Consider the following 12039-nt stretch of genomic DNA (forward strand, 5'->3'; position numbering starts at 1 on the left):
AAATGAAACTCGTCCTCTATGTCATTAAGATTACACTGTGTACATAATCTATTAGTTCTAACAGTGCCAACATAACGTCCAGATTCAATGTTTAATTTGTGAGCTGACAGCCTAAGTCGAGCAATTTCTTTCATATAACCGATATTAACTGATTTTGTTAGATAAGATTGTCGTAAAATTGTACTGTTTAATTCTCTGTAAAGCATACCTTTAGACATACCTTTAATTAGACTATATCCCTCTTGATTAAAAACGTCAAATAATCTTGCCTTAATAATTAAAAAAGTGAAATTGTTTCCATTCTGTGCGTCCCAGATATATCCTAAGCCTAAACGATACAATTCATCTTTTATTTCACAGACCCATGGATCCTTGATTAGCAGCATATTTTCATAACAGGATTTCAAAATACAGTTTTCGGTATTGAGCAATTTAAACCAATATTTAAATATTTTTAGTTTCCTTATTACATGCAATGGATAACGGCCTAATTCGAAATATACCATCATATTCGGAGTGGATTTGCGCACACCTAGCAACCTTTTACAAAAATCTACATGTAGTTTTTCGATGTCGGGGCCTTTATGGAATCCCCATACTTCTGATCCGTAGTTGACTATACTACTGACATAAGTATCAAACACTGCTAATTGAGTCTCAATATTAAAATACTGTTTTTTACATACACCCAATAATGCAAACAATGCTTTTCTTCCTTGTTCAGATATTTTTTTCTGTGTTTGTTTAAATTTCCCATTATAATTCAATAAGATTCCAAGATAGTTGAATTCATTCACTATCTCTAACACACACCCATCGTATTCCCATTTTTCATTATCTTTTAATCTTCCCCCATTTCTAAAAACAACAATCTTGGTCTTTGAAGTATTTACAGTAAGGTCCCACTTGATAGTGTAATTTAACAAAGAGTCTAGCATCTTTTGCAAACCTTGAGGTGTTTCGGCAAAGATAACTGTATCATCAGCATACATAAGTAAAAATATGTTAATTAGTTGTAAGTCAATCGAAGGACAGCTGTCCTCTATAAATTGCATTTCGAAATCGTTCACATACAATGAAAATAACAGAGGTGACAAAATTTCTCCTTGAAAAAGTCCAATCTTACAGTCGAAAAAATCAGAGCATACTCCGCTGTTTTTTACACAGCATCTTACATTTTTATAAAGTGATCTGATAACATTTAACATTTTACCTTCAATACCTTCTTTGATCAACTTGTACCATAAATTCTGTCTATTGATCAGGTCAAAAGCTTTGGTATAGTCAATGAAACAACAGTATAGACGTTTTTTACTTTTTAGCGTTCGATTAATTAGGGCCTGTAATGTAAATATAGCATCTGTCGTTGAACAATTCCGTTTGAATCCAAACTGAGCATCGGTTATCTTATTGTACTCCATGTCAAATTTCACCAACCTATTATTCAATACAGACGTAAAAAGTTTACCAATACAACTGACAATTGAAATACCCCTGTAGTTATCAGGGTTACTTGGGTCACCTTTCTTAAATACTGGAACTATATTTCCAACTGTCCACATACGAGGATAATTACCTGATTTAAAAATGTTGTTGAAAAGTACAACAAGACAAGGTACAAAAACTTCAGAACAATGAATAAAATATTCGTTCAGCATATTATCAATACCACACGCCGATTTAAGGTTTTGAATAGCACACTCTATTTCACATCTTGTAATATCAGCATCAAGTTCATCAAACACTGAAGCGTGAATGAGTATGTCATCATAATGTTTCATATAATTATTAATTCTTTCATCAGTTGTTGGTTCAGAGGATGCAAGGTTACAGAAGTGTTTTTGAAATTCTTCTAAATATATCTTCTGAGAGACAGTTAACTTCTTCCTTTTTTTGAAGTGCTTGTAAAACCGTTTTGAGTTATACTTTCTCAGATATTCTAACATATTTCCCTTATGAAGCATGTATTCACGCTTTAACTTAATTTCCTTTTTTTTATAACAGCTCTTACATCGGATGAGGTTTTCCCGATTTTCAGCTGATTTACATAAATTAAAAGTAGAGAGAGCAATATTGTATTCTCTGAACCTTTGCTTACATTGATAATTGAACCAAGGCTTATCTTCTGTCACCGTTTTCTTATCTCTGACATGTTCTGTTACAGTTTTACAACAATAAGGAGATACTATTTTTTTTACATATTCTGAAAACTTATTTACAACATTATTGATACCCCTTTCGCTAAGATCCGAGTCATTACATGTATCTAATAAGTCAGCAGAATTAACTAGTAGTGTTTCTTTGATCGACTGTTTTTCGTTCTCATTCCATTTAAAGGTAGTTCTATACGGTTTAGGCTCTACGTTAATATGTTCTTGTACGGAGGGGAACAACGAGGGCAATGAGAATGATACTTGAGAGTGGTCAGAAAAATGATTAAAAACTCCAGACTCAAACTGTGCTATGGTCTTTAACATAGTATCAGGGACTAAAACATAGTCAATAAGACTGGCTCCATTGTTACTGAAAAACGTATAATGACCATTACCATCACCAGCATGTCTACCATTCAAAATTTTAAGACCAGTTGTTTTGCAAAGAGACAAAAGTTGCCTTCCGAATTGGTTAACATATAAGTCCATATTTGCCCTTTTACAAACATTGGAATCAGGAAGGTATTCGAATATATTGGATAAAACATGGGTTGAAAATTCACTGACTCGATCAAAGGCAATATAATCCTCAGATAAACCAGTACGGCTGTTGAAGTCACCTATAGCTAAAACGTCACCATACTCTTTATATTTACTTACAGTTTCCTCTAGTAATATAAACAAATCTAAATCATTCCTTTCATAATACGTGTTATTTACGGGCGGGAAATAATTAACAGCTCAGTAGATATCCCTTCTAGACGGATATGACAATTTGACTACACTGATGCTATCTGTAACAGTTTCAACAACTCGACATTTCTCAGCTATACAAGATTTGATATATATTACAATACCCCCTCCACGGCCGTGGAGTCTAGGTATGACATGATCAGTATACCCTGTTATAGATATGTCATCCTCACTACTAATCCAGCATTCGTATAAACATGCAATCTCATATTTACATAAAATGTTCAAAAAATCTCGATCATTCAGTTTATCAACAAGTGATCTGCAAACATTCCATGATAGAACGTTAACAGTAGAGAGTTCACTCTCCTCATCATCCTATACAGACTTAAGGGTAGTTTCACTTGATGACACAGGTGAGGAAGATGGCGAGAAACGGGCAGGGCGCTTTGGGGACTCAGCGTTGCTGTTGAAGCGCGAACGTTTTGTCGGTTGGACATGCGCACCAGGAGACCCATTTGACGGACTTTGAGCAACGTCACTATATGTTCTGGTCTGTCGCGGGTTGCTATTCTTCGCTCTGACGTCACTACTTACCAAAGGCCCCGTGTACAACTTGCCGTCCACTATGAGCTTGTCTCTGACAAGCTTGACCTTATGGTGTTTGGCTTTTAGGTCTTTATATGTTGGGAAAAGTTGCCTTCGTTTTTGTTCAACTTCTGAAGGGAATTGTTCATTGATATAGAACGAAGTTCCTGCTAGCATACCTGACCGCTTCAACACTAAGGATCTGTCATTGTTGTAGATGAATCGAGCGACGATTGACCTTCTTTTTCCACGAATGAACTTTCCAAATCGATGAACATTACCAAACTCAATATGGTGCTGGATGTTCAATTCTACGTGTAGAAACTCTCGGAGAAGTGATTCTGTATTTTCTTTGGGTGACTCCAATAAACCACTGAACACCAGGTTGTTCTTCATAGAGCGCCACCTTAAATCTGTTACACTCCGTTTCAATTCATCTTTATCAGATTTCAACTCATTCACTAGTTTTTCGAGACTTTCAAAGTTCCCTTGTATAGGCGTATGTGTGTGGACTGCTCTTTTCAGACTCTGTAATTCATCCCCTTGCTTTTTTGATACACTCTTCACCTCATCATACATATCACTAATTACTCTGCAGCTTTGCTCCATATCTCGACCCTTGACCTTTAATATATTAACTTCATTTTCCAAATTCCCTACTTTTAGAGATAACGAGTTCATCGTACGTTGTACTTCGTCTAACTTTTCACTGATTGGACCGAGCTGCCCTAGTCTGTTATTCATTGACTTCATTAGTTCAAACATTTGGTTTAGTTGGGCATTGGCCCCAGCATCAGTACCAGACTCGTCAAACAACACTTCTCTGGTCGCTTGAAGAACCGTTGATGTTTCCACGGAATCCATTCCACTAATCTAGATTAGTAGATTACTCACCGTGCTATCGCACTGTAGTACTTCTTTGTTAGTGTGTGGCGGGTTAGCAGAGCGTGACGGGATTTCGACAATGACTGTCGTAGTGACCACACATTTCTATACACAGGTTATATATATATATATAAACAACAGCATATAGCGTCAATTGCCAATCGATAAAGAGTTACTTTCTCAACTTCAATTTCACTCGGCAAGGAATCAAACAAGTTCTATACACTTACTGCAGCCATTAGAGCTCACAAAAACCACTCTTCGTGTAGTAAAAACCATCCAACAGACGAAAAGCTCCGTTGAATTGATGAACTATTTTTGAAAACACCGCCATTCTTTTTCACGGGTGGTAAACTTTTCTACCTGTGAGTCTACCTGTTACACTGTATGTACAGGTGAGTCTACCTGTTACTCTGTATGTACAGGTAAGTCTACCTGTTACACTGAATGTACAGGGAAGTCTACCTGTTACACTGTATGTACAGGTGATTCTACCTGTTACACTGTATGTACAGGTAAGTCTTCCTGTTACACTGTATGTACAGTAAGTCTACCTGTTACACTGAATGTACAGGGAAGTCTACCTGTTACACTGTATGTACAGGCAAGTCTACGTGTTACACTGTATGTACAGTTAAGTCTACCTGTGACACTGTATGGACAGGTCAGTCTACCTGGTACACTGTATGTACAGGTGAGTCTACCTGTTACGCGGTATGTACAGGTACGTCTACCTGCTACACTGCATGTACAGTTAAGTCTACCTGTTACACTGTATGTACAGTAAGTCTACCTGTTACACTGAATGTACAGGGAAGTCTACCTGTTACACTGTATGTACAGGCAAGTCTACGTGTTACACTGTATGTACAGTTAAGTCTACCTGTTACGCTGTATGTACAGGTAAGTCTACCTGTTACACTGTATGTACAGGTAAACATCGGCAGTAATTATCCAATTATCGCTGTGAACTTGGTTTTGTTCTCAGCAGGTCCAGTACCCGTGTGAGACGTTTATGTTATGATAGACCTGAAATTTTGCACATATCTAGGTAAATAAATACAATTTATATATCAGAAGACAAAACATTAAAATAAATCTATCAACGAAGTCCTGGGCGCGCGAAAACCTACCTGGACACTCCTTGGACGCTCATACCTCTATCATAAGCATGATAGTTTATTTATCGAAGTATTTCGATACGTTGCCCTGATTTGATCAAACTGAAATTTTACACACAGCTAGATATGTGAATAAACATAATGAATCAGAAGAAAATACTGAAATCAATCAAATAACGACTTCCTGGGTGCGCGGGAACATCCCTGGACATTCATTCCTCCCTCGTAAACATAATAGTTATCAATGTATTTCGGTACTTTTTACTGTTACGATCGACATAAAATTTTGCGCACACCTAGGTGCATACTTTATATGACTCAAAAGAGGAAAAGTAAAATAAGTGACTAACGAATTCCTGGGGGCGCGGAAATCTCCATGGACACTAATTCGTCCCAAATAGGCATCTTTATAGACTCCCTGGACACACTCCCTGGACATGCTTTTGTAACGAACACCTGTGTGCAGGTTTAACACTTTGTCAGTTACCAAAATTAATGTGAGATTTCGTTATGGCTACGATATCATAACTGTCGAAAACATGACGATTTTCTGCTACGCTACAAACAATTTTGGCTCAAAATTAAATAGAATACAGTTCAATTGCTGTCATAACTCATAACCAAGACTTACCGTACTGCTGACTGCATTTTCCAAAATATGCTGCCACAATCGGGTATGCTTCCGGTTTAAGGGAGCGAGCATTATTTTCCGCAAATTTCGATGGCGATCAAAGCGCCGGCTGTTGTCTTAATGAGAACCAAAATTCTAGTTCCTCATTAAGACGACAAGCGGCTCTCCAATATAAACATTAGTTTCGAACTTTTATTATTGATCGTTTCAACTGCCCTGCAGGTAGGGCGTAAGAATTGTACCTGCTGCCCCAAATTGCATGATCGTAAGAGGCGACTAAATTTGGGACCTTATCTCTTCTCTCCTTTCTAAATAACTTTCTTTTTCCTAATGTCTCCCTTGACAATGCCTCACTTTTGGCCATTTGTTGAGCGTTCGCCCCTGTGAGGAAGGCTTTGGGTTCTGTCCCCTGGCCGAGACATACCAAAGTCTTTAAAAATGGCAGTTTCTACTCCTGCTTAACGCTCNAAGTCGGCATCAGTTCCGCGCTATTACAAGAAGACAAACACGAACATATCGCAGCCTCCCAAAATACACACACATACACTACACGCATGCATCTTGCACACAGGGGAGGCCGTCCTTAAATGACCTTAGCTGTTAATAGGACGTTAAACAAAATCAAACAAACAAACAAACAAATTGATCGTTTCAAAACGGACTCAAATCTGGATGTCTACATAGATATCGTTTATTAAACCCAGAATGAAGTGAATTCTAAGCTAACACGAAATCGCGATCGGTAAAACTAGAATAGCATGGAATGAAAAGTGGCATAGTATGGAATATTTGTAAACGAGTGCAACAACACAAATGTGCAAAGCATGGAAAATAGACACTTATCAACTAGGGAAATAATACAAATGTACATAGAATTAGATTTCAAAACAGAAGTAACTAATTCTATAAAAAAAAAAAAAAAAAAAAAAAAATGGCGGTGATCCCCTTCCATAAGTATCAGCCTAGTGATTGGGCAGGTTATTTTACCTGACATCAATCAATAAGGTAGCCGCGTACCTTCAATTGGTGTGTTCTCCTTTCTCCCACTTTTTAAAAAATACATAGAGGCAGTAATGGTGTGATATAGCAGTTATAGTCTGTTTCATATATATTTGACCTGGTTTCTACCTGTGTATACAGTACTGTCATATACTTTGATATAGTCTATTTTCATCATTTTTAGCCAGTTGTTTCATATCATATACCATTTTCATTAGCTAGATCTATACAAAACAGTAACGTGAAATCCACAAATATTGTATGTATTTTATATACTTTAAAGTATACATATAGATGATAATGCTTTGAATCATTCAAATTTAAATTGATTCGATTTAGGGTGAAGCAAATTCATATTGGAGCATTATTTTTAGAGAATCTTTTTTGCCAATAAATGCGTCTTCAGTGTAATTATTAATAACTAGGTATCACTCATTAGATTATTTTTCCTGGAGTTTGAGGGTGCTGCCCAGAACGCCATCCGCGCAGCGTTTCCAGCTGTGAGTTTTAAGGGCTGTTTCTTCCACTATACGCAGTGTGTTTGGAGGAAAGTACAGTAGACCGGACTTCAACAACTCTACGCCAACAACGATGATGTCCGACAACTTGTACGGCGTGCCGCTGTACTATACCTTGTTCCGTTAGACCATGTAGAAGATGTCTGGTTCAATGCGCTCGAGGACATAGACGATGCTGATGTTCCACATGACACCACTCCATTTACAGATTACGTTGTGACACAGTTGATTGACTGAGATCAACAACTCTGGAACCACTTTGAGACCGAGGGATCCATAACAACCAACCACACAGAGGGATGGCACAGCAAACTGAAGGAGAAAATGGAACACGCCCACCCCAACATCTACAGCATCATCCGCGTCTTCCAGGAAATACAACGAGATAACGCGCATCCAACACGCAGCAAGGGGACAATTCAGACCAAGAGCAAAACGCTAACGTAACAACGACCGCCACCTTAATCAACTAAAGGAACGCTTGGAGAATGGTACAACAGATGTAATCCAGTACGCCGACACAGCATTCCATAATTTGTATTTAGAGTGACATTGTGATAAATGTGCTTGTTATGGAATTTTTATTTGGTGCGCTGTTAGGATTTCTTAAAATTATGGACTTTTCATTATTTGTGCTTTTTATGGACTTTCCAATATTTCACCTTTCGTAAGTTAGTGCTATTATATTAGTTTTATATCATGTATCTTTGTGCATGTGTGCATTTTATGAATATGATTGATATTATCAACCAGTGCTAAGAGTTCCATGTGTACATTTATTCCCAGATTTGCATCTGTTTTTGCATATATATGATCACTGTCTGATTATCTTTATCATAAATTGCTTGCTAAATTTAGTTCTATTTTATGAAATATATATATAACATACATGTAAATGTAGAGTAAAAATGTATAAAATTGATTTAATATGAAGTTAATAAAAGCAGGTTTTCAGTTAATGTATTTTGATATGTTTTTATTAAGTAATAACTGGAATATTGTATATATTTATTCATAATTCCAGTAAATATTACGAAAACCAGGAAATATATTTGTTAAATATTCCTAAAACAACACAGTATTTCCTTTTGGTGAACAGGTAAATACAGGTAAACAATCTACCTGTACTATACCAGAACAGACTATAATGACACCTCTATTGTTTTCCAGTGTTGATATAATACCTTTGATCAGAAAAAAAGTGGGAGAAAGGAGAACAAACCCTTCAATTGACGTATCCAAGGGGTGTAGAGAGGAAAGTGAGCGTAACCCCTGGAGTATCGAGGATGATTCCAGGGGTGTAGAGAGGAAAGTGAACGTAACCCCTGGAGTATCGAGGATGATTCCAGATGCACTTTCGATAAAATGGTTTAGCATATAAGAAAGACTCCCTTAATACTTTTCTTCGTCACACAAGAACTATAATCTGGTATCGTGAAATATTCTGTTTTCACAGTGGAGCTCGACAACTAGGAAATTATGGAATATGGATGTTTACACACCCCATCAACAAACATTCTATCTGTTCTTCTCACATCAAACGATTTCCAACTGAAAAGGGCGACTTGGGATGCATTCATTGTCAGGTTTTTTCTAAATAATTTAGCTAAAAGTTCTCACTGACCAAAACAGGTCTTTTACCGCAGCAATGACATAATCAACAATAAACAGAGCTTATTAACCTGTTAATAGTTTATACAAAATACAGTGCATAAATGTATTGTGTTTTTTAGATTACATTCGATGTAAATATTTATCGTTATCCATTAAAATCCAACTTAGTCCTGTAATACCTGATGTTGTCTCATGTTTGAATCGGATACTCCATTTACCTTTCGAAATTGTTTTATGAAACATAACAACTTCTTAATATAGGTATGACGTACTTGTGATATTTTATACATTGGCGAGCTTATACTAGATTTTCTTGCTGACACTAGAACATCACCTACTTGTATCCAAGATTAACATATTAGTCAGCTCACATTTCATAATTGGCAACTTTTTAAAATTTCCATGGGGGAGAAATTAAATGTGTGTATACCCCCTAGAGACAAAATAAATCTTTGAAATGACATTGTGCGAGTTGTTCTTTCAGATGAAATTTGTTAGATCTTAGGATTTAGGAATAGATTAGCAAATTCACTAGTTGAAAATACTAAATTTAAGGGTCCAAAATCTCCCTCCTAAATAGGAAGAATTGGCAAGTATGATATACCCTCATTAAAATGTACTTCCGTCCTGTTCTGGGAGTCTGACCACATTCTTGACAACTAATAGACAATGCAGTCAATGCATTGTAAAATATGGTATAAAGCATAGTGTTGATTAGTGAAATTCTAAACAATTTGCCTACCTATCTACCTTTTTTCTGTTATATAACATATTTCTGAAAAAAACATATTTTTTGTTTTACACCTTACCATTATCTTTTAAGCGTTGCTGTATCTCCCTCACCAGGTCTATATCCTCCTCGCTGTAGGATATGAAGACGGACATACCCTCACCACACTCCATAGGAGCTGCCATTTTGATTCTATAAGAAAAGATACATTGAATCAAACTTCCATAAGTCGAACTTCGAAGATTCAAATTTCTCGATGTGTCGAACTTATACCGAAGTCTCAAGTCTTTCCTTATGAATCGAACTTTAATACATCGAATTTCTCGTTGTTTCGAAGCATAATCAAGGTCCGTTCGTTATGAAAACATTAAAAATTACAACTTATAAATTGAACTGGAAAAAATTATCTGTACATTACATTGAAATGTAAACATAGGCATATGTCAAAGACAATGGTATGTACGACTCTTGTTAACGTTTCTGGTAATCCTTTAGTGAATAGACACATGTACTTGTGAGTTTATTTTTAAAGATATAATTGATTGCTCTGAAATCGTTATATCTCTCGGAATCACGACAAGATATCATGTTTAATGTTCAGTATTCGTGAATCAAAGTCCCGATGCTGCGAAATTTTCAAGATGGTCCCATAATGTTCGAAATATCGAAGTTTGACAGTAAGCATACTCTGTCTATAAAGAAGTATTATTTTGTTCAGGTTTTATTCACGTCAGGTAAACGTGTATAAAATACGAACTTACTTTTGTCATGTAATATGGTGAAGTAGAGGAAAATATACCGAAATGGTACCATGCAATTGTCTTCCCTAAACATTTTATACGGAGTGAGCCACTTGCCATAGAATAGCAAGAACCAGTTAGCAGAAAATATAAAACGGTGTGAAATTATTGTCGTGCTCAACCATATTATTTTCCCTTCGCATAAATGTTTAAAAAAGAAGGGGGTGGTACAAATACTTTCAGTAAGGTTGGAGGTGGTGGGGAATGGGGGCGTCTGTCTATAAAATTTGGTCGGATCTAGAAATATTTGAAGGAGGGCGGTTCGGTGCAAGTGCAATAATTACCGAAGCACGTGTTTTACATTTAAATTGAGAATAGGCATTCCACAATCTTACAGCCATAGAGCCAACTATCACACTGGGGGAGTTTACGATATATCGTTTGTTGTTATACACGTGTGGAAATATACACATGTGTAAGGAGTTTTATACGTTTTCTGTTGTGTGCTTGTCCAGACATGATTTATTTGATTAGATTGTTGGGGTTGTACTTCCTTTTACTGGTTAATATCTACATACAAACACACATAGACGTATAATGTACATGTTCTATAAATACAGAACATCGTACAGAAAAGAGAACACCACACTAGTTTGGTCTCGTCTGTCTAGTCCACATCTGTCCGGTATGTTGGATGGTTAATGATGGGGTGGGGGACTTTTTCTGAACAAGACCGAACCAGACCCAATATGGTCGCTACCAGACAGATACGAGCATATCATTGTCCGTCGCTTTAGTTACACAATGCAGAGTGTACCTTCACACACTGATACACTGATACGGTGACAAACAAGGACATTACCAGTACTCACCTATTTAAATCAGCACTTCAACTGCATAGCTACGTCGGCCATTACAATCTATTTCCAGTGAAGTGAAATGACTATATTTAGATCATGGAATTCCGGGAATCGGATAAGGTTTTTCCGAAAATATTTTAATCATTACAGGAAAAGTATGACAAGGTTTATATTATTGGATGTATTATGGCGGTTTTCACTTCAACTTTGACCTTGAAACGTACATGTCCTTCCCTCGGATGATACATGTGGAGTGTCAATGTGTTTGTCACACATCAATAAACAGTGCTCTGTGTGTCAGTGAACAAGTTCTCAAGTTCTGTCATCTTAACCTAATGTTTATATGTAAATTCCCTGCCATTCCATATCGTATATGCCATTATCGTCTATTCGCTTTCATATTACCACTGGAAACATACACGTCCAATGTTCGGTGGTGTTGTTGTTCTCGTTTATATTGTGCAAAGCTAAATACAATGCATGCGCGAACACTATGGGTAGATTTGA

General features: G+C 36.6%; 1 protein-coding gene across 2 annotated transcripts in view; it reads right to left on the reverse strand.

Moving 5' to 3' along the window:
- The window catches only part of LOC110449486, a 73697-nt gene extending 62084 nt beyond the window's left edge, over positions 1 to 11613 (reverse strand). Inside the window, exons 1-2 of one of the 2 annotated variants that reach the window (XM_021496376.1) lie at positions 11545 to 11613; positions 10012 to 10124 (exon numbers count right to left, since the gene is read on the reverse strand). In XM_021496376.1, the coding sequence (XP_021352051.1) occupies positions 10012 to 10117 (106 nt within the window). In that variant the 5' untranslated portion in view covers positions 10118 to 10124; positions 11545 to 11613. Of the gene's footprint in view, positions 1 to 10011; positions 10125 to 11544 lie in introns of those variants that run through there. The other variant, XM_021496385.1, reaches the window with a different exon arrangement.
- Between the last annotated feature and the right edge of the window lie 426 nt (positions 11614 to 12039).

The sequence above is a fragment of the Mizuhopecten yessoensis genome, unplaced genomic scaffold (genome assembly GCF_002113885.1).
Source record: "Mizuhopecten yessoensis strain PY_sf001 unplaced genomic scaffold, ASM211388v2 scaffold459, whole genome shotgun sequence".
Taxonomy (NCBI): Eukaryota; Metazoa; Mollusca; class Bivalvia; order Pectinida; family Pectinidae; genus Mizuhopecten; species Mizuhopecten yessoensis.